Source organism: Eleutherodactylus coqui, chromosome 6 (assembly GCF_035609145.1).
Source record: "Eleutherodactylus coqui strain aEleCoq1 chromosome 6, aEleCoq1.hap1, whole genome shotgun sequence".
Lineage (NCBI taxonomy): Eukaryota > Metazoa > Chordata > Amphibia > Anura > Eleutherodactylidae > Eleutherodactylus > Eleutherodactylus coqui.
Genome location: NC_089842.1, coordinates 59481925 through 59506425, shown reverse-complemented (window position 1 = coordinate 59506425; position 24501 = coordinate 59481925). Strand labels below are relative to the sequence as shown.

Here is a 24501-nt window from a genome sequence, read left to right as displayed (position 1 = left end):
GAAGCCTAACTTTTGCCCCAAGCAAATACGTTCCGGCTTTCAATATCATTTTTTGTAATTGAAAGTACAATTCATTTATGAAAATATTCATTTATTTTCATCGCTCCGAGAAGCAAAAACGTTTACATAGCCTGAAATGGAGGGTGTAAAGAAAAGGACATAAAGCGGGGACTCTAGACGCCGTGCGTGGTTGTTCAAGAAGAAGACACCCAGTATCCTGCGGATCTGATAACAATTAAAAGGGATATTCAAACTCCTCACTATGTAATACAAATTTCACGCTTGTCATAGATTTGTACCCATCACTATACCCCACATGCCTCGTCTACCCACCCCTTTTCTTTTAGTCCTGACTAAATATAAAACGTAGCCTTCTAAGTCTGTGGACAAAAAGTGACTACCACACTGTTGTTGGCATTGCTGCCCTTTACTTAGACACATAAAAAATAATTGGCAACATGACCGGCCTTAGCTATGCTTGACCTATGTGATTGCACAAGCTGCGGGTCACCAGCTTGTAGGGTGAGGGGTACCAGGCGAATATAGGCTGGGAGTGATCCCCTCCCTTAGGTCCGCCCGGCCAGATGGTGATCTTCCCTTAAGCAGCAGTGTCTTATGGAGCTACATCAACCCTTCTCCTCCTGGCTCTGTCTCCTCCTTTTTGATCTTCCAAAGCGCTGCTGTCAGTTCATCGGCACCCCGCAACACAATAGCTTAGTTCTATATTTATGTACTGAGCTTGGTTCTGGTATTGTATCTATGTACTAAGTTGTGCTGTTAAGAGCTTGGCTCTGGTACTGTATTTATGTCAGTGGCTTGGTTCTGGTGCTGTATTTATGTTAACATAAATACAGCACCAGAATCAAACTGTTCACATAAATACAGAACCAAGCTGTTAACATAAATACAGCACCAGAATCAAACTGTTCACATAAATACAGCACCAGAACCAAGCTGTTAACATAAATACAGCACCAGAATCAAACTGTTCACATAAATACAGCACCAGAATCAAACTGTTCACATAAATACAGCACCAGAACCAAGCTGTTAACAGCTTGGTTCTGGTGTTGTATTTATGTTATAAGCTTACTCCTGGTGCTGTATTTCTGTCCTGAAAAAAGTACTTGTATATAATACAACACAAACCTGGATTCATATAAAGGTGGAATGCCAAGCAGAGTCCCCTCAGATGCACAGTTGGCCGTGAGTCAAGCGGCTCCACGGGAATGCAAACAATCTAAAAAAATCCAGCTCCTTAAAGGGGATTCTTGTTTTTTCAAGCATGTACAATAAATTACATAAATAGGTCAGTGCAAATACACTGCAGTACCCATGCATACGCCAGTGACTAATAAGAAAATTGGTCAAATTTTTTCTGATGGCTCTGACTAATGGAGCAGATTTCTAATGGCCAAAAATGGTTGTTTGGACATAGTGGGAGAGATTCGCTAAGCTAAATTGTGCCAATCTCTGGAAATACAGAACACGAGCCAAATAAATTATGTGGCTTCCATTCGTTTTTCAGAGTTGTAAAATATGCCAAGTTTATCAGAAATGTCTGCTGTTTTTGGCACAAAATATTGATTTAAAAGTACGACAGCCAAAAGGTGGAATAAGAAGGAGAAAAGTGTCTAATAAGGCGAGGAAACTGCGCCAAATTCATCATGTCACAGGCACCACTGTTAATAAATTTGGCATAATTTGAGCATTTTTGTTAACTTGCAAGTGCAAACATCCTTCACCATAAATTATTGTTTATTGCTGACGTATACTCTATAACAGCGGTCGCCAACCCGTAGCTCGCTGGGAGATGTCGTTTTGCAGCAGCTGGAGAGCAGAGTTTGAGGAACACTGACATATCAGAAAAATGATCATTTCATGTATAAATCCAAAAAAAAGTATTCATCACTAAAACCATTCATAAAAAAGCCTCTTGAATGTACCAAATGGCCTCCGAATGTGCAGGATTTCAGCCTGGGAGAAGCTCCCCCCCTCACCTAAATGACTCATAATACATTCACTGATCAGACAGTATAAGCAGGAGAGGCACTGGATCATACAGATTGAAAATGACGGCTAGGTAATGCGCACAGACAGGCAATACAAACTGAACAAATTGCTTATCAGGCTGGGGAAAAGTGCTATGATAAACACGCGTGTGCCCAGCGAGTGTATGTATGGGATAAAATGACATGCCATATCACTGAGGCTGGTGCGAAGAGACAAAACCAGGAGCATCCACAGCTAATAACAGAGCACAGTCTCTGACCTGTCGTTCTTTGACTCTCAGCACTTTCATTATTCGCAACAAGGAGCATACTCGGAGACCTCATCATTTTACCAGTGCCCAGAATCCCATCTCGCAATAAAACAATACCATGCGGGAAGCAAAACTGTTAACCCCATCACTGCAGTGGGTGAAGTTCATAAATCTGCAGCAGCCGTGTGATTCCACAATGGGGGAGATCTGGTAATAGGTAAAACTAGGCGCAAGAGAAGAATCTGACCCAAGAGGATTCTGCAAAATAGTCGCCGATGGCAATACTTAGGGGTGTACATCATGGATGGGCAACCATTGCCAAATCAGAATAAGTTCTGGTGCCATGTTATGCCACCAAAACGGCCACCGGTAAAGGAGTGGTGGATCCAGCACTGGTTTTATCCACCCATACCCTATGCATCCCTTTGGGGTAGTAGGACTCTCCTCCATTTGTGTTTTTTCTCCATTGCTTCTTCATATAACAGTGGATAGAGATTGGAAAAGTTCTCACAGATTCACACCGAAAAAGGTCAAAGAAAACGAGGTCCCCTTTGTCTTATAGGCAAGATTACTAAAGCTTCCTCAGTGGTATGTACAGCCTCATATTGGGACTCCTTCCACGTCTGTAATGGTTATAGCTTGTACGCATGGTATCCGGTAACTTGTTGAGCTACACTTTGTAGACCCTTGATCGCCATTTCTAGGAAATACTGTATATACGCAGCATGGCTCGGCAATAGGTAGCCAATGTGAATTGAGATGTGCTACTGGAGCTTAAAGTCTGTTTTTAGACTACACGATTGTTAGGCTATTATCAAAAACCACTGTTCCATTCCTTTTAATGAGACAGCTGGTGATACTGGACTTCAAGCACTCGCCTAGCTCTGGTGGTCCCAAATGAATAGAGTGGTGGTGTGACCACTACTGTCCTTAATTTAAGATGGTTGGACTTTCATTCTTCGCATGCTGTGGATAGGAAATGACTTTCAAAAATGGCACAACCCCATGAGGGTGGTATATTCATTAGATACAAATAGTCTGAACCCGCCAATATCGGCTGAACCAACTGCTTATCTAATTTGTGTGACAGCCTATAGACTCTCTGCCAACAGCAGGTGTTAGGTGAGAAAAGAATCAGGCAGATGGATTTTAACTGCCCAATCGTGGATTTCAAGAGATAAGCCACTGCCAGAAGTCTGGCAGCAGCTTTCTCCCCTTTCTACAAACAAAACACATAGGTAAGGATTTATTCTTAAAGGACTGAAGATGTGGCAAGGCCTAGGATCTACTGAGCTTCACAATGGAGCACCAAGATGGCCACTCCAAAGTGAGATGAGCACGATCCCTGGGAACCTTCTAGCGAGGTGATGTCAGCACTATAAAAAGAATTTCTGCTGCACCTCAGTCAGAGTGCAGAGATTGTGTTAGTGAGTGGAGGTGCTGCTGGAAACCGCTGCTTGAGAGGTCCTGCGGCTGTTCAGAGAGGAAAAGGCAAAGGGAGCCTGAACCGCTGAATGTGAGGGGCTGTTCGATTTGGTGCTGCTGTACTTTCTGAGTGAATTCTTGTATCCAGGGAGGAGAGCCATCTAGATGACAGAAAAAGTGAGGGACTGGGCAGTAGAACAATACACCAAGACCAAAAAGCACACTGAGGAGTTTGCTGCCAATGAGTTGTAAGTGAGGGCAGCCTCAGTAAAGCCATTAGGTGTGCACACTGCTAGGAATTTGTTAGTCATCAGGCCTGCTGCATCCAGTGACAGGAGAACTTTAGTAGTGATTGGACACTTGTTTTTTCAATGGTTGTTACCAATTTCAGCCTCGGGGATTCAGGAGTGGGCCGAGGAAGTGACATTAAACAGAGCCAAGCCTAAAATCTCAGACATGGTTATTAGAGTTTATCTAAGTTGTATTTCAGAATTATGGAACTGCGGAAGTGAAGTGTTATTCCCTTAAATGCGAACTGTGCATTACATTACATAAGTAGTCTTTCTATTCTACAGGATTCCTCCTTGAACTGTATTGTTCATATCGTTGTGCCTGCATTGCCTCACTGCATAGAGCATCACTGGCCCTAGGATTTAATTAGCTGTAGCTAGTGAGGGGTGATTTTACAGTAAACGTTAACCTGCTTGCTTATTCTTATAACATTACTCATTTTCATCTCTTTGTTAGAAAATAAATCTACATATTTTTTTAACTCCTTCTGCTGCATTGTATCTTGAGTCTGCATTGCAAAACCCCCTACCAGCAACCCATGTATGCTCGGCTGAGCTGAGAGTACATATGTATGAGAGCATAAGCAGAGATAGCAGTCGTCTGAATATATAATGGCAACCTCATTTTTTGGGTAGTTTTCAATTGATATCTGTGAAAGTTCTTTTTGTTGGCTACTAAAGAAGTCAAGTTGGCTACTGGACTGGTAGAAGGCCAGTATTTAGTCTAGCCTTTCCTATATGGTGTTACGTTCCCAACCAATCATTATTCATTAGTTCTTACCCTTGTAATTGCATTTTTCTTTAAGAACCACCATCTATCACCGGATCACTAAAAATACTGTAACGCTTGCAGCTTCTTTACCCAACGTAAATTATTTATAGCTCATGCCTGCGGCTATGTATTGCAAGGTAGAGTTTATACAAATATATATATATTTTTTTTTTCCCCCACTGTATATATATATATATATATATATATATATATATATATATATATATATATATGTGTCTTACAGTATATATATATATATATTATATATATATATATATATATATTGTAAGAAACATATCTCACATTGACCTATAAACTTGGAGCATCCCCTGGAAATCTCTGCAGTCTCATTTTGGAGATTGTACCTTTCGCTGACTGTACTGACAATTGTTGATGGTATCTTCCAACCTCTCTGGAGATTTGCAAGACTGCTCGCATACATCTAGATAAAGGCATTTCCTACAGAGAAGGCTGGAAGAGCATAAAGTCGTATTAAATCTCGACCCTTTACCGTCTACAGTTACTTAAGAGCAATCCGCTCCTGTAGCTAATTTCCCACGCTCTAACCATCCGCATTCTGAATAAAAGGGGGTCTTATAAGCCCCCAACAAAGAGCTTAACAGAGCTTGTGATCCCTTACCACAGGGCCCCTTGTGTTTAATAGTGATCTCCTTCTTGAGTGCACAAGCCGTAGCCTCTAATTCACACGGATTGCCATAAGTGCGTAAATCGCTGCCACAGACAGGGTCGTACACGCTCTGGCACACTTGCTGGCACTCGCAGACCGGCTTCTGGTTTTTCACAACGCATGCTGCTCCGAAGCTGCATTCAACGTTCAGGCAAGGACTGGGAGCGTGAAGATCTGTAAGAGAGAGAGAAGGCGTAGGTCAGCTTGGAGATGGGCTATAAAAAGGCTTGTGCGGAGAGCACATTTACAAGCGCTCCCTGAGCAGCAAGCAGGGCAAGCGAGGGGGAAGTATTGCATGCTAGTCATACTCTGCCCCCTGGAGGAGGGAAGGGAACGTCAAGCTTGTTGAGCGCTGCCGGTTTGGTTCATCAGGCCATTTTGAATAGAGTAAAAGCTATCATATACAGATACACACACCGTCTACAGAATTTGTGAACACTCACAGATTTGATTTTCGGCTATTTCACAGCTTTACATGCATCAATAAGGTACAATTTTTATGGCATAGCACAGGTATAATTGTAGTGCTAACATTAAAAATGAGATATTTTGCCAATCCTGTGAGTGCTACAATGATTCAGCTTTTAGTGGACGCCGGGTGGCATGCCCTTCTTGGAATGTGCAGAGCCTGAATTACATTACGAAAAGTCAAAATATAATGGCTGTTTTTTGGTAACTAGTTTCTAAAATGCTGCATTAAAGTCCAATGTAATTTAGGCTTAATGAGGAACCAGCTAGAGATCAGGACCAGCAATGGGCAGAGCAAGCACTAGGCCCATTCTCATTGCCCTATTTTTTGGCCATGTGCTATCCATGTATTCCACCGACAGCGCACGCCCCATGAACTGATGGATCATGTGAAAAGAAACTGCTAAATGAATATTTTTGTCCGTTTTCTGGGTGAGAACAGGACATACAACGCGCAGCGACCGTGGAGTTCAGACAGCAGACCGTCTGATGCGAGTTGCACTCATGTTTCTTGGGCGTAAAACACGTACAGCCGTGCGAATTCGTCCTTAGTCTTATGAAATCCAACAATAATCCATTCCGACCAAATCATTTTTGAATTGGTTGGTAAGGGTTTATTGGAATTGGAAAAAAAAAACAAAAAACAAAAACATAGCTACTTCTTTCCAAAAACTGTGCCACACTTATCTGTGGCTGAGTCCAGTACTGCAGCTCAAACTCATTCAATGATCTGTATTACTGGACACAGGCTATGGGCAGGAAGGGTGCGGTTTTAGAAAGAAAGCAGCCATGTTTTTCTAATTTCATAAAGCCACTTTAAGCCCAAAAATAAATGTTCCAAGTATAGATTTAGCTTTGGTGAACCTCCAATAAAAGGATTGTCCCCATACTTGAATGCCGTGGGTCTGCCTCTCAGGATCCCCGCCAATCAATTATTCCCCATGCCACTGTCAGTGGGTATGGAGCAGGAAGCAAACAGCTCCGTATGCTTTGCAGAGGCCTCCGTTGGTATTCGCTGTTCCCAATTTGAATTAGTCCTGCAATACCAACCCAGACCACTGCAAAGTATACAGAGCTGTCTGCTTCCTGCTCCTTACAGCAGCCTGCCAAACAGCGATCGATGGGAGTCCTGAGCAGCACTCCTCCACCTAGTAACTATTAATTACCTACCTTGTGGTATACATTTTTACTACACTGGGAACCTATGGGGGATGTTAAATATATAGGTCTGCCTGAGGTTTCCACTCCAAGTTCACAGACACATATGACTAAGGGCATCTTCTATATAAAATCTCCCCAATAACACAGATTAACACTTCATAAATCATGCAATGTACTTAGATAGGAGATATATATCACACTGTGGTCATACGTCACAAGCGGCGGGTGGCCGAACAAAAATCATATGTTAATGTTTTTTAACAAGCCGCCCGCCGCTTGTGACGTACGACCACAGTGTGATATATATCTCCTATCTAAGTACGCTACCTGATTTATGAAGTGTTAATCTGGGCTATTGGGGAGACTGACCCTTCCGTGTATAAGGAGCCCTTCGTTCTATGTGTCTGTGAACTTAAAGAAGAAGTTTTATGCTCTGAGATGCGTCTTCTGTGGCACTTTTTATGCACAATATATATAATTTATGACATTATTGTGATGTACGTTATCTTCGCTGGACCATCTTCGATCTATTAAGGAGCGTGTGCTCGAGCTTTTCCTCTCTCATTTTGTAAACTGAGATTAATTCATATTTCTTCTGGCTTCCTGTCAATTTGTCAGGACACAACGGCAACCACATCGTTAAGATGGATTCATGGGGCAACGGTGGAGAATTTGTGTTTCCGGCACTGGTGTTATTGGAAAATACCTGCTTGCAGAAGGAGCATATATAGAATAGAGGGGGCCCCACAGCAAAAAGGATCATATCTTATGGTGCCAGGTTTTGTACCTCACTACGTAAGGGCCTGGTATTTGCATTTTGGCAAGACCTTTGAGGCCAACTCACCCCTCTTTTGCAGTCTTCTGCAGAGGGAAGTCCTGGGCCGGATTGGTCACCCAATAACAACCTGGTCCAGCCTCCCTTTCTCTAAGGGCCCACAGAAGCCTGAAGGTAAATATGCCCTTGATTAATAGGGTATATTTGAGAATTGTAGTTTATCTAATTCCCTAATACTACCTCTTTTTCATAATAATCTGGCTACCATTTATTTTGAATGCATGCGTTTTTGTAGAATAGGTGTAAATTTATTGATCTTGTTCGTTATTTATCCAAAGTTTACATTTTCTATAGCATTCAAGTTTCCGAATTCAAACAATATAATTTACAGAAAAGTGACACAAGTTCTTCAATATGAACTTATGTTGACAAAATAGTCCAACTATGCCCCAGGAACTATCATGATAGTCTAACTATTGTTTGAAAATTGGTTAATAAAGCTAGTTAATTTGAATAACTTCGCACTTTGGCTTGCTATTTATGCCAAATGAATTATTAGTAGAAACAAAGAGATTTCTTATGTTAAAGCACAGCCTGTCCTTTCATTGTAGTTCAACTATCAGCAGACATATCAAAGTAGACCAACTAGTCCAGCAAGAAACCAATAAAAAACTTTATTTAAAACTTTGTTGGATCCCTTTTACAGAGAGTAACAACTTCTAGTTGAGAGGACATTGAGTTAACTAGAGCTTGGCACTCCTCGGGGGTGGCTGAATCCCTAACTGGCTTAATCTTCGCCTTTAATCAGTCCTTGATGAGGCATGAATTTTTAGGCAGCTCCCACTTCCCCATTCTACCATTAGATAGAACTTAACATGTTCAGTGAAAAAATTTTCAGACATAGGAGCATTGATAGTATTCACTTTAAGGTCGGAACTGCTAATGCCTTTAGCTGACATGCATCCCTGCCCACCATTACAGAACGTGGAAATTTCACTGTCCGAGTTAGGCAGTCTGCATGTTAGGATGGGCTGCTGGAATCTGTTGTACTACTGTGCTTCTAGCAGCACAGCCCCCACAGGTGGTAATGATTGAGCTGGCTGGGTGTGGTATCTCCTGCTAGCCAATCACCTGGGTCTGTGCTCACATATAAACCCTGCTCCTGTCAGTCTCTGTCTGGTGTCTAGAGTGAGCAGTCATGTATCCATGGCCGGTCCAGCTTGCTGTGTGTTTGGTGTTCAGGGTGAGCAGTCATGAATCCTTGTCTGTTGCAGCTTGCGGTGTCATCTGTGTCTTGCTGGTTCAGGTCCGTTTGTAAATTTATTTTCTGTCAGTTTTGTGTCAGTTTGTTCTGCTGAGTTTGTTTGCTATGTCTGCGCTAGGGTGGCCTTTAGAGTCCTCTAGTAGATGTGTCTTGCTAGTGTAGGGACTGCAAGACATGAGGGGCCTTGCAGCTTAAGTTCATTGGCCAATGTACGAACTAACACCTCGCATTTATATTCAGCTTATTCTCTGTTACTAGTGTTTGCATTTTGGCCGCTGTATGCTGTGTATTCTGGCTCTGTGTGTCCTGATGTTCAGTCCCTTTCATGTGGCATGTGAATGCCTCCTGTTCTGGTGTGTGGCTCCTAGTATCAGCTAGGGCCCAGATCTGAAGACCGCTGGGCCACCCTCTATTGGGGCAATGTCCCCGCTTAGGTAGGGCCATGTTATCCTACTCTTGGTAGCCAAGGGCCAGTTGCCTGAAATCCGTGTGCATCCAGTTCCCTTTGGGTAATATTGTGTGGGCCCTGTGCTTATTTTGCCCACACGATCGTAACACTGCATTACTATGAGTGCAAACCAGTAATACAACTTCTGAAGAAGCGACTCATCCAGAGATCGAACCTCGACTAGTCACTACATATTTTTAAATTTCACCAACCAGGCACCCATTTTTAGCACTTCTTTGCCCATGCCCGAATTCTTGACAATTCTGTACAACGCTTGGGCAGAAACTTTTGATGGGTGGCTTGTTTTCTTTCCAACAGCAATGGAGTCTCTTTTTGTATATTTTCAAACAATATCTTGAATTGTTGAGCAAGGTATATCCAATGGTTTGGAAATCATATATTGAGATTTTCCCTTTCTATGCACTTTTATAATTGGTCGTGTCCCGATTTGCCAAATGGCTTTTTGATACAGTTTCTGAAAACGTTTTGTGACTACCACTTAAATACATTGTACTGTAAACTTCTTGTAGTTTGAACAGGGAGCCAAAGTTATTCCAAATAGCTTAATTAACTAATCTTTAAACAGTAGTTGGATTATTATGGTAGTTCGCTGGGGTAAATGGACCATTATGCAACATAAGCTGATGCTGAAGAACTTGTGTAACTTTTCTTTAAATTACATTGTTTGATTTCTGAAACTTGCATGCTATAGGACTATCATGAAGAAGATATGAAGAACGTGATGAAGAAAAAAAAAACACACTGCCACCTTCAATTTGTCCCAATGCAAGGATATCATGGCTGACTGTTTTGGGGAAAATGGACATTTTTGCAGCATTTTTAGACACAAGAACCAAAAAATGTGTTAGTTAGTGACATAAAAGCAACATCAAAGTCAATCCAAAAGCAGCCCTGGGTCTTCGATATAATGAAGCAAGCTAAGGGGCACATCCAATATTCGGGATCTTTATACCCACAACATGGCACTGAACACCAAAGACTACCTTCATTTATTGCCATCTTCCATATGCCAGCTGTGCCAAAGCTGAACCCACCTCTGTTTTTTCCGACATGGAGCAATACAAGTGAAACACGTTAATATACCATTAGGCGTGATACATTAAGACTGCGCGCGGGAGATAACAGCGTCCTTGCGGAACCATAGATCTTGTCTTGGGAAGAGTAATTGCTACCTTTTCCCCTCATGGCCCGACCTATTTATAAAGTGCTTGGTATTATTACTACGGGGCACGGCGAATAGATAGATGCTGGTTGTGGGAAAGACAGAGTTAAAAAACAGCGTGCAAAATCCTGACAAGTTTATGAAAAATAACATCTGTTATTGTTTCATTTCTTCACTTTCGCAGAGAGTTTTTTTTTTTTCTTTATGTTTCGGAAAGTGTAGCCTGAAATTAAAGCTATTGTGAGGGTTTTTTTTCCTTATCCGCGGAGATCCTGGTTTCCATGGCGATATTAGTGGTTGTAGGCCTTTGCTTCTAAATGTAAATTTGAAATGCTTAGAAATTGAAATACGGCAGATCAAAAAGCTGCACAATGCAACATCATGAGAATTCTTATGCCGACTTCATAAAGTGCTCGTTTTTAACCGTTTGGAAAGTCTATTATTTTGGAAAACATGATGCGGTTTTCCGGTTCTTAACAAGTGTTTTATTGGCTCGCAGTTTTTCAGTTTTTTTTTTTTTTTCGCTATCGCTACTTCTTACGCACTTTCAGAAGCTGACTTCATTTGCATGCTTTTTTTTTTTTTTTGCCGAGCCGGAAAAAAACGAATTTGCTTTTAAAATTGCGCCATCGTCGAGGCGAGTTTAGTTATACAATTAAAGATAAATGCGCGCCGCACATGAGCGTATGCATGGCGTATCTAATGAACACGGGCCGGGGCCCCTTTAATCTTTTATGGCAGCTCTGTTGTGCACGCAGAAGCGCTTTACATACAATATATATGAGACATAGGCGAGGTAGATTTATCGGGTACTATTTCTGATGTTATTACAGCCGTATATTTTAAATGACTAATGCTTCCCCTCGCTGCTGCGGCTAGTGCCGTCTGTGCCACCTTTTCATGAACCAATAAGCTCAGCAGAGAAATCTTGCCAGGCTTCATATTGTAAAAGCCTCACTCCAGGACCGGTGGGGATAATGGAATTCTGCTACTGTCACATTTCTTCAGGATGTGATTATGTACTGGGTTGGATTAAGGTCTGATTTAAGTAAGCGTTATGCAGGAAAGAAAAAAAAAACGTGGTACTTGAGTTGGTGCATGGACTTCATACGCGGCGACTGCCTGTATTTAGCCGTTCAGTTATCTTACAGTGGCAGCCAGATGTTAAAAAGTTGCGAATAGGATTTTTAAAAAAAGCCCCGTTGACACGGCGGTGCGAGGTTTATCAACTATTCAGGCGGTATTTTAGGGTTTAGTGAATGTGTTACAACAGAAAAGTGTTTAACACTGATAAGTGTAAGGTTCTGCACATGGGCAGAGGAAATACATGTCACCATTAGACATTAAATGGGAAAGCACTGAGTAACGCGGAGAAGAACTTGGGGAGTTTAGTTAACTGTAAGCTTAACTGGAGCAACCAGTGTCAGGCAGCTGCTGCAAAGGCAAATAGGATCATGGGGTGCATCAAAAGAGGTCTAGGGGCACATGATGAGAATATTGTTCTTTCTCTTTACAAGTCACTGGTCAGATCATACATGGAATATTGTGAACAGTTTTGGGAACCGGTACTCAAGAAGGACAGATCAGAGCTTGAGCGGGTACAAAGGTGGGCATATAAAGTCATAAATGGAATGGCCGGACTACAGTACCCTGATGGGTGACATAATAACTATGTATAATATAACAGAGGATAATACAGAGATCTCTCCCATCATCATTCTACTAACGACGACCTGTCCGTCCGTCTGTGCGTGCGTGAGTTTGTGAGTGACTTCCCTGATCGCATGACGGTGACGTCATCAAAGGTCCTTCATCTTCAGTGAGGGAGTTACATGCTCCACCCCTCATTACATGGCGGTGACATCATCACAGGTCCCGTACACACATGGCTAAGTTGTTAGTTAGTATTCAATAGCAACTAAGGCCGCAAGGGGATTGTAGTCCGTCCGTAAACTGCACAAGGATGCAGAACCTTTGATGACATCACCGTCGTTATCAGGGGCGGAGCATGTAAGTCATTCACTCAGAATGGGCTTCACTGTCATGTGATCAGGGGTGGAGCATGACGGTGACGTCATCACAGGTCCTTCATCTCCAGTTCTGTGCTGCTTCTGATCCCTGTTGTATGGGATTTACAATGTATCTAGCAGTGCTGTGCATGTGACGTGTATCTAGCACCGCTGTACTATAATTTCTTAATAATTACTAGTCTATTTATACCCAGGACTCTGACTATAACAAGGGGGCGCTCTCTCTGTCTAGAGAAAAGAACGTTTGTACACCAACAGAGAAGGGGGTTCTTTACTGTAAGAGCAGTGAGACTGGGAAACTGTCTGATTGAGGGCGTGGTAAAGTTGAACACAATAAAAGAGTTCAAGAGGAGCCTAGACACCTTTCTGGGGCGATACAATATTTTATGTTAGAATCATTAATAACTTCAGAAGGGTCGGTGTTCTGGGGATTATTCCAATTGCCAGATTGGAGTCAGGAAGGATTTTTTTCCCCTTAAATGGGGAGAATTGGCTTCTACCTTGTTTTTTTGCCTTCCTCTGGATCAACATTGAGGGTTAATAGGCTAAGCACATGTCTTTTTTCAGCCTATCATACTATGTCACCATGTATTTAAAGGGAACTTGTTAACAGGTTCATAAAGCCCGAACCAGTGTTTATGTCCAAGCAGGGGCATGGAGGCAGTGCCATGCTGGCTTCTCTCCACCTGCATCATCTAGAGTGACACATCTACAACATACAGAGGAAGAGCCGTCATTCTACATGATGCGGGTGGGCAGTGCCTGCCACGCGGCTTCCTCCATGACTCGGCATATTTAAACTTTGTTTAACCTGAAATGCCGCAGACATACATGAGCGTACTGTACATACATGTCCTGGGTTCATGCTACCCGTGGTTCAGGCAGGATGAACCTGCTGGCAGATACCTTTAAAAGAACATTTACTACAGGAGAATATGACAGATTTTTGCTAGCTTCATCATGTAAAAAGTAGAACAGTTTAGTACCTTTTGGAGCGACTAAGGATGATGCTGTTGGATGTGGCAGAAAATGTTACCATGGCCAAATCTGCACCAAAATTTGCATGTCTCACATGCAGATTTATACAATGATCTGCTATGGATTTGCGAAGTGCAAAACCCACAGTAATTCTGCAGCAAATCTATGGAAAAATCCACATGTAAGACATATGGATTTTGGTGCTGATTTGGCCCTGGTGGAAAGTCTAGTTTTCCAAAAATGCCTTGTGAAAGCTTTCCATTTCACCATTAGCTGGAAAAAAAACCTAACAAACTTCCTGGACAGCAGCAATGGGTGCATGCGCACTGTGCAGGTGAAGCTGAGGACTGGACACCTTGCTTTGCTGAGCATGCGCAGTGAATTAAGGTGTACTTTCCTTGACTTCATATACGCAATGCACGTATGTCCAATGCCATGGAAGATACATTCTAGACTAATCTCTGGTAAGTTAAAGCTTTATAGAATGGCCCCAAAGGTGTGACAAGTCCCCTTTAAGAAGGGTGCAGACATGTCTAGCTGCACTGACATGGTTATGCTGCGGGTAAAAGCTGCATTAGCGAACGGTGGTGGCGCTTTTTCAGTTGATTCTTAAGTGAACACATATTTTTGATGGAAAACAAGTGGTTCACGGACAAAACCACACGTCTGATAGTAAATTCCCATATCGGTGACATCACTGGTAGCACCAGCTTTTCTACATTACTCTCAAGCCTAAGCATTAACTTACTTTATAAGGGTCTATGAAGCGTTAAAAGACAATGCGTGGGCGCATCTATCTCTTAGTATGCTAGTTTTAAAAAAATAAATAAAAAAATTGGTTCTAGTCATAAATAGCCACCTCAGCTGCGTGTGACGAACAGGTCTTACCGGTCAAGGAAGTTTCTCTATTTCTGCACAGCAGTAAACAATTGCTATGCCAGGCCCTGATCCTCTTCCTCATACCGCTAATTTGTTGTTCCCTTCTTATTCATGCAGTACATTTGTATTCTTGACCTCTATGACAGCTAATAGTACAATAACTCCCCGGAGAGAAGAGATACAACTTTCTAATGTACTTTGTGTTTCATTATGTCACTATTTACAAGACCTTTCTTTTCTGTCAGTGAATAGAAATATTCTTGTTTCTTTTAGAGACTGCAAACCCAATATGTAGCTGGTCTGAGAAGTGTCTAGGCAGAGCTCTGTGAGCTAAACACAAATCTCATGGATAGTTGTAGAGCATTGACTAGACCGGATACAATTGTATCCAGGTCTCTGCTCGGAGCAAGACTAGGCAGGGCTGCTTTAAAGAGGTTACGTATTTGGTTCATACATTCATTTTCATTCTGCCAAGGTCTTTCCTTGGGTCTACCCCGAGTCAAGAAGTGCTAATCAACCCCTCTGTACTCCACCTGATAACATGCTCCCTGACCTACTGACTGCAATCCCTGCTAGCAGTCATAAACCGCTCCTGCAGTCATACCGATTCTGCCGTCACACGGCTGAATGTCTGACCATTGTCTGTATATAGCATCTCTCACTCTCCACCTCACCATACCGTGCACATCTCCAGCCCCTTTACCTTCTGTATCACCCCATTACTTGTAGTATGTAAGCTCGTTGGAGCAGGACCCGCACCCCTATTGTTTCCATCAACTGATTACTATATAACCGTGGTTCTGTAATGTTTGTGTTTTTTGTCTTTCTGTATCCCCTGTCTATGTAAGCGCTGCGGAATATGTTGGCGCCATACAAATAAAGTTTATTATTATTATTAATCACAAGAACATAAAGAGGGGGAACAATGTGACTGATGTATCATTATACCATTCTGAATCCAAGATTTGGGTGGAGTGGAAGAGGGAACTTTTGTCCTTCCCATTCGCTCAGCTTTTTGGGCAGATACAAGAATTGAAGCTAAAAACTATTATTGCCCACCTATGCTTAATATGTTTCTGAAATACTGGGACATAAGAGTCGGTTGTCACTTACAGGTCCCCCTGCTCCTAGGTCTCCTATTTTTTGAAATTGTGTATTCCCCACAGCAGACGTGATGTATAACTCAAGCCCTCCGCTTTTATTTAAATCCAGCATACATATAACACATTTTGGGGCTGTTGCACCCCTTCATCAGCACTTAGCTGGAAATAGACATCCGGCAATGGTGTCCTGACTGGAGAGGAGTAGAGTAATGTGCCGGATGTGTATTCCCAGCTGAGTACTGAGGAAGGGGTGTAACAGCCCCCAAACGCGTTGAGGAGTTGAGCTATACATCATGTCTTATGTTGCCCTCCTATAACGGTGGGATGGATACTGTATTGGCTGTACTTTTATACTCACCGAAAAGTAAGGTATTTTTTTCCCTAAAAAAGGGGAAGAAAAAAACTTTTAAACCAAAAAACTGGTTAATGGGCTTTGGGCTCCTGGGCACTGATCCACCCCTATATTTTATCTCATCTTCAAAAACGTCTTTCGTGGCTGGTTGGGAAAAGGTGGTATTGGACACCAGCTGGGATCCACCTAATGTGTTCATCTTGCTCGGAACTATGTTGGCTTTGTGAGTCTTCGTTTGGTACTATGGAACATACAGTATTTGCCTGGGGTTGTCCTACAATTAGATCGCCCTGGGATAATATAAAAGCTTAATATAACAAGTTGTATAGGAAGGAATTGTAGATCTCCAAGCAAAAATGTAGCTTTTGCCCATGTTATCTGTCCCTATGTCTTATATTAAAAAAAGGGATTTTAAGACTCTTTTTACCTGCCATAAGCTTTGTAATTCCGAGGCTGTGGAAATCAGCTTTTTCCCCACTAGGGGGCACTGGCCGGAGGACGTTTATGGTATCATGCGAATACTCGTAGAAGGTATGATTGCTTCCGAATCTGTTACCTACTGTATGACCTTATGGATACCCTGGATAAGCTTTAGGAACTCACCAAATCACTCCCTATGGTAAGGTCCCTTAGTAATGGAGAGCCCAGGCAGTTAAGTAAATCATTTCCATTAGTTAACAGTTTCCTTAAGTGCCATTCTGTTTGCATAACTCTTGGGCTACCTGCCATTTCCCTGTCCCTCCCTCTCTGCTTTTGTCTATAGTTCGTTAGCTTTTAAGCTTTTTCTTAAGACGCTTGCATTTTATTTTGCTTTTAAAAAGAAAATGTGACATACTGAAAAGCAGGTTGTCAGACATAACTATGTAATGTACTGTAAATGTACGTTATTTTACCTTTTTCAGGTACAAATATTCAAACAGAGCTCGTCAACACTTTGACTTATTTTTCAATGGCTATATATATATAAATGCTTTATTCACCCTAATCATAGGGCAAATGGAGCTCCCGCATCAGGCCCACCGGCACTGCTTTCTCTTGCATCTATGTCCTTAGGGGGAGCACAAAAGGTGACATTTTTTGTCTATGCTGACACAAAATAGGGGCACAAAGGGAGCAATGTTATCGTGTGGTTCATAATAGGGAGAGAAGAACTATTACTGTGTGGTGCCCAAAGCGGGTACTATTACGGTGAGAAGCACAAACTGGGGTACTTTCACTGTGTAGTCCGCAATAACTGTATAGTTCTCTATTTATCTAGCACCATTATTTTTAGGGGCACTATCGAGTTGCAGCTGGAATAAGTCATCAAGGTGGTCTGGGCTTTAAAGAGAAGAAAAAGTATATTGAAGAAAAGGGAGACCTAACAACTGCAATAAGAGAAGATGTCCCATTAATGTGACTAAAGCATTGCCTCTAAATAAAATGTCCTTAGAATGTTTAATTGATTGTGTGTTCACAAGAAGACTATTAATGTTCTGGGGGGAGAAGGACTCAAGCAATCTTTGTATTGGGTCCAAAAGAACAACAGAAGTGTTCTTATTCATTATCAGCAAACAAATATTTTGTAAAAAGTTTGGAAATTAAACCTAAAATATATCAGAAAGTCACATAACTTTACTCAGTGATTAAGCTTTTTTTTTTTACTGGAACTGGAACATCCCTTTAAGGCAGTAGCTTCCCTTAACTACAACTCCTAGCATATCCCAACAGCTGCTATTAATTGTCATCTCGCACCATATTGGGAGCCAGATGCAGCCCACTGCTTTTTAACATATTGGAGTCAAAGGTGAAGCAGATGGCCTGTTGAGAGCTGATGGAACTCGGCACCTATAGATGCCGCTCACCTGCTACTCCACTTAGGTTCATTCTCTTCAGTGCTTTTAGCTCTGCTTAATTACGTTGGCTTCACACACAGAGTTTTTCAAAAAATGCCACATTTTTAGTGGTGTTTTCTGAGCACATATAGTAAGACTAATAAGTCGTCCTGAGCTATTTAATACCACTGCATGGCTCCTGGGGGCGCTAAAATGTCCTGTAACAACTGCTAAAGGGGCTTTCACATTAATTACATCAATCCTCTAGCCATACGATTAGGGAGAAATGTCTGATTACTGGGAGTCTGACCCCCCAGACCCCTAGTGATCCCAATATCTGCACCTGATTTATATGGCTATTTAGTCTTAAAGTGACAGATGTGTTTTTTTGTGTTTTTTTTTATGGAATTGCGCAGTGTTTCATGCATCCCGTTGCATAGTGTGTGCACATCTGCGAATCCACACTAGACTTCAATGGGGATCTTTGGTGTGCAAATAAGCAGAAAGATAGAAAATGCTCAATTTTTTTGCAAATGCGCGAAATGCGTGTGCAAAATCAGGACATCTGTACAAACCTATTGACATCAATGGGTTCTATTCTCTGCGTATGGCGCACATCCATGTTACACGTGTGAAGCAGCCCTTATAGTGTTTTTTAACTGCAGAGTATAGCATTTCTTTCATTTTTTTCCACAGGCTTTAATTGCAGAATTACATCTCCTATGTCTTTGAAATAGGCAAGAATAATTCTGCAAGACGTCTTCAATTACGCAGCGGTAGCCTTTGCCGCCACGGAAAAAAAGGGTATGCAGCTTTGAAATAAATACATGCAGATTTCAAAGGTTGTGGATTTCTAGTCACATAGGATAACATGGAGCTGTAGACTTGTCTCTGTGACAGCACCCAAACGCAACTATATGACATATGGCGTGAACGCGTCAGCGATGGTGGGAGACTGTGCCGTAGCCCACTCTCAGCCGCAGAAAGCTCTGCACCCTGCTAACAGGCCCGGGAACAGTCCTCAGACAGGTTTAATTCGGTAGTCAGAACTGAAAGTCAATATTTCCTTTTAACATATTCTCTCCAGCTGCTCTCCAAGAACATAATAGAGCAATATTCGTCTGTTCCCTACAGGAAAAAATACTAATAGCAATTAACTGAACCGGAGCACGACTGTAACGGCACCGTGTCATGGCAAGAGCCGAGTAACTACCTGGAATGAATGGCAGCCCATTAGAGCGTCTTTGTTCCCCAAGTGTTTCAGATGAACTGAAGTCATACTTTTTCATAAAATCTGCACTTCCAACAGATAAAGAAGGTTTTCTTATAACTTGCTGTACTTATGAAAAACTAACCCATGCACTTAACTCTCCGTTGGCCCAGTGACCTACCGATACCGGCTGCAGCCTCATAAGTCGCTTCAGGAACATTCTCACTGACTACAATAAGCAGCACGTGTTGGGGGATTGTTACTTAAGTAATTAAAATGTTGAGAAAATAAGGGAATACTTACCTAAAAGGCCCGGTGCAGGTCTCCCGCTACTCTCCTGAGTTCTGCCACGCATCCTGCAGTCTTCGTTTGCCCACAAAAATTTAAAAATCCTGCCTCCAGGAAGCGATGTCTTTGATTGGTTCATCCAGTGTGGTTTGGATTGGTTCAACCAATGTGGCGCTCAATGAACCAATGTGAGGGCTGTGATTGGTTTATCCAGCTATGCATTGATTGGCTGAGCAGAGTTTGAAGAACCAATCATACTGTGGAGGCTGGATTTATGAATTGGCTGAGCCATGGCATTGACTGGCCAATTCATGATTGAAAGGGTGTCTGTTCCAAAATCCACGAGAAATTCATGAAACATGTGAAGGCACCCTCAGGCTAATTTCACATGCGTGATGGTGATATTGGGCCGAGAATCACGGCCTCGTATCGCACTCACCAACATGTGATTTCCCCGCAGAATCGAGGCTTTATTATCTCAAAACTGCCTTGCATCACTTCAGGGGGGCAGCGATCCTCCGCTGTGGCTGTTAGTTGCAGCGGAGGATCGCTGAGTTTCTCCCACTGAAAACAATGGGAGATGTGAGGGAACGCCCAAAGATAGGCCATGGTGCCATTTGTTTCCCACATCGTGGTGCGATGCAGGAAAAGGATTGCTCATGTGTATGACCCCATTGGAAAGAATGGCGTTCATATTTATGCAAGATTTGTTCATCTCGCAGCGCACAAAACTCGCACAATTTTCTCGGCCGTGTGGAAACAGCCTTAGGGTATATTCACATGGCAGAACTAACATTTTCTGTGTGAATTCCACCTAAAAAAAGCATCAATATCTCCATATTTTTGCACATTGTTTGACACAAATCCGTATGCAAAATTTGCCCCGATAATGCGAGAAATCTGTATGCGGAATTCCGATGCAAAAACTAAAAAGAAGTGACAGGATTGCAATTAATGGTCTTGCAGTTATGATTTTTCACGCCCATAAAACGTTATGAAAACATGACCATTTTTTAATCAATTGGAGGTGGAATTCATGCAGAAGTCCACAGTGCATTCCGCTGTGTGAACATACCCTTAGTGGCAGCTAAGTGCTGCCGCCGACCCCATTGCAAACAATGGGTGATACCATTGAAAATCATTGGTTTCATAATCATGCGTTTTCACTCACTCTCGCGTCGCAAAAAAAATGTGCGATTTCCTCGCCAGTGTGAAGGAGCCCTTAGGGTATGTCCACACAAGAGCGATTTGCCGCGGAGTGTCCACAGCAGATCCACAGCACGAGATCCATATCAAAAACTGCGTCATGCACCACATGTGGTGTGGACCTTGTCATGGGTTTTTACACATGTCCATTTCTGCGGCATGAGAACAAGATTTCGTAAAAATGTCATTCACTTTCCTGCTATTTTTAAGGGCAGCTTCCCACAGGCGTCCTTGTGTGCGCAAAATGTGGCTCGCGTTACACAGAATAGAATCAATTGATTTCAATGGGTCATGCTCTATTTTTGTGTGCATTTGCGCACCAAAGGTCCCCATAGAAGTCTATGGCAGGTGCATAAATGTCCCCTCAATGTGCGCACAAATGCGCATTGTGCTACGCAATTCCATCAAAAAATAACACATCCGGATCTCATTAGGATAAATAGCCATTTAAATCAGGGCATGTTCGTCTGCTGCATACAAATGAACATGCCCTGCGTGCGCAAAAAGTCCAGTAAAATGCACCGAAACACCTGTAAATCAACCTCATTCATAGCGCAAATATGTTGCGCTGAGGCGCACTCAAAAATATATACGCCTTTGTTAAGCCGCCCTAAATGCCGCAAATCTTCAGTGCAGAGTGCCCACATGGAAAATCCCCAGCAAATCCGCTCAGTGTGAACATACTCTAACTAGCCACTTCAGTCGGTGCGTCTTTGTTTGCCGTACACAAGTGTAAATGTCTTGGTGAGGCAAAAAGCACAGTAAAATACCCCGATCCGCGCACAAAAAAGAATAGTTCATTACGCAAAAACGCAATGCTCAGCGCAGGCAAAATTGCTTGCGCTCGTGTTCGTCTGTCCTCGGTGTACGCCCAAAACTGGCAACTTTTATACAACAGGCATAAACGGTTAACTACCCCTCCCAACATAATGTATGTAAATTAGAACCAACGGGAACATGAGGTGTCATAGTGTCTACAGCGCTCTTCAGTGCTGTCCAACCCAACTAAGGCCGAGCCACGCTTGATGTCATCCATAGAAGATGACGCAGTAGACGTTGTAGCCACACGACTGTAATGTACGGTGATGTCACTCGCTTCCTCGTCTGTACATCTCCGTAAAGGATGTTCGGTGATACATTATACTTGCATCACCTAATATCACTTGTGCCCCTTTGTAAATCTGCTCCCTCCTCTATAGTGGTAGGTGCTGGATGAGCGGAGCACCGGGACCTGGAGCTGGCAGAAGGTGTTCATTACATCGCTCTACACGCATCCATCATAGTCACCGAACGCCGGCTGATTGCGGAGCACATATGGCACCCCCCCACCTGTTCCTATTTTCTACACCTTCCTGCGGCTCGATGGATGGATGTGTATAGATTCATTTGCCCCATCACACAACGTTATATTAGTATAGTCTCTACCAACACTATGTTATCTGTAGGCGCTCGGAGCCTGTGCATACGGACCGCGACAAAGCGACTGGTATCACCTAGAAACAGAAATAGGCTTTTACAAAACACAACTAAAAATATCTTCAGGTGGGAAGAACATGTTCCAGGTATTCTATGCGATTGCGTTCGGGAGATGAAGCCGTTTATGTGCCAGCGCTCACTTTAGTTACATTCAGAATAGAAAAAACTCGAACGTCACGAATAAGAGAAGGCATTAGCATTTTATCAAGGTGTGACAGGCAAGGCAAATCATGGGATAAGCTCGGCTGCCGGATGCCGCGTCCATATAGGATTCCGATGCGCGACCGTTATGTAGGGGTTTAGCTAAAGCTATAATGCATGATATAGAGACTGATGCGTGACAGCTCAACCACATATGGACATCCTTCAACCTGTTTAAGTCTGGGCATTAGAAGACATGACTAAGCACAGTTTGCCCGCACGCATCATCGGATCTCCCTGGAAGGTCAGGATTTTTGATAAAAGCGTGTCTACAACATAGGCTTTAATAAATGTCTCTAAAGCTGGAAGCGGAGAAGCTTTGTGAATATATTGCATTATTTATTATCTAGGACGGATCTTGAGTTACAGACTGTTTTATAGAGAAGAACTTCAACTAGGATTTTCCAGCCCTCGGATGAAATCTCCTGCTTGTTCAGGGGCTGCACAAAGCTCGCTCCGGTGAGCTGCAGTCTCGGAGGTATAGTCTTTACACTAGTAATCTGGGAAAAGCTGTAGGTGCCCATACACATTGGACTAAAGCTGAGGAAAGGGGACAATTTGAACCACAACATACATTCATTGGGTTACTTTAACAGCAAACAGTTGTTTTAGCCAACCGGTGACACACCATCGTCACCTCGAAATAAAGCTGGCCGGTTTTAACATTTCAGTCCCTAGTAGTGGATGTGAATGAGTGGGGCATGCCAGTTCAATCTCCGGTCCATTCCCTTAGGAAGCAACCAGACCCCCATTCTTGGGAATTGTGGGAGTCCCATTGGTCGGACCCCCACCAATCATAAAGTTAGCCCCTATTCTGTGGATAGGGAATAACTTTATAACTTGGCACAACCCATTAATCTACCGTGTATGGCTGCTTTGAACAACTGTAACAACCAATATCAACTGAAATATATATATAGGTGCATTGGCAGGATGATCCTTCGCCAGATGAGTATTCCTTCAATAGTTGTTCACAGCCAACTTCTATCTAATGTTTATGGCCACCTGTACACTTTATTATAGAAGTTCATCTCATCACGATGATGGAGATATTCTCCCCCAGTGGGAGAATAATTTTATAATAGGGAACTATATAAACACAAGATGGCAGCACCCCATGTTACAGAGTGCTTGGATTAAATGTGAACCCCATATGGCACATTACCCTAGGATAGGTAGAAAAACACAAATCGGTGGGGTCTCAGCACTGAGACCCCCACTGATCTTATATCCCCCCTCCGCACTGTAGGCATGCTGCATCCCCCACAGCTAGGAGGAGATTGAATAGAGCGACAGTCACGCCGAGTACAAGTGCTTGGATATTTTCGTCAGCCCCATTGAAATGAATAGAGAGGCAGCCATCACTGTCTTCAATCTAATGTCATTGTGGATAGGAGAAGCAACCCCGCAGTGATTAGAAATGAAGGGACAGGGACCCCCATTCTTAGAATCGGTGGGGGTCTCCATGATGAAACTCTGATCGGTCGAGGTCTCATTATCTGTCCTACTGATAGGTGATGAAAGTCTACTATGGGAATACCCCTTCAAGGAGAGCTGGTGGTGCACACTAATGGGGTAGTCCCATGTTTCATAAAGTGATACCTCTCGGCTATGCAGGGAACTGCAGCCAACAGCATTCAGTTGAATGGAACTTGGCTGCAGTTCCTCTGCATAGCCAAAGGTCATCGCAACTGTGTAGGGAAAGAATGCTGAATCATGGCTACAGACTGTTTACTTTTAGGATCAGTGGGGGTCCCAGAGGTTAGCCCTCCAGAACCAATAATAGCTACATGAACATGCTACACTGCCCCACATATCAGGCTGCATTTCAGGTATGTGCTACCGAGAGACAACTAGTTTAAGGAACATGTTCCCTGACTAATCACTTCTCCATAATATTAGCATTGGGTATGTACATGCCTCGTTGAACTGTCTAGTGTTAACTCAAGATACAACAGCAGCTTAAGATTGCAGACTTGCCATGCAAGTACTGACATGCATGCTGACCAATCTAGCTGATGGAAGGTGGTTACGGGGAAGGGTCTTCTTACAGCTTAGTCCTTTGCAACAACGCCACAGACTGTGCTTGCTTGATATAAACTCAGATTTCTATAAGAAGATTATAAAAGGATTTTTTTTGCAATGCACCAATACATAAACAGGCAACAAGCACAGAACGAACCAGCGCACGCAAGTGGATTAAGGAAGGAGCTAAAAGGTTGGTGAA

General features: G+C 42.7%; 1 protein-coding gene across 4 annotated transcripts in view; it reads right to left on the bottom strand.

Moving 5' to 3' along the window:
- The window catches only part of AGRN (agrin), a 497317-nt gene that overhangs the window by 138110 nt on the left and 334706 nt on the right, over nt 1-24501 (bottom strand). For all 4 annotated transcript variants that reach the window (XM_066606893.1, XM_066606896.1, XM_066606895.1 and 1 more), the window contains one exon: nt 5391-5612. In XM_066606893.1, the coding sequence (XP_066462990.1) occupies nt 5391-5612 (222 nt within the window). The remainder of the gene's footprint in view (nt 1-5390; nt 5613-24501) is intronic.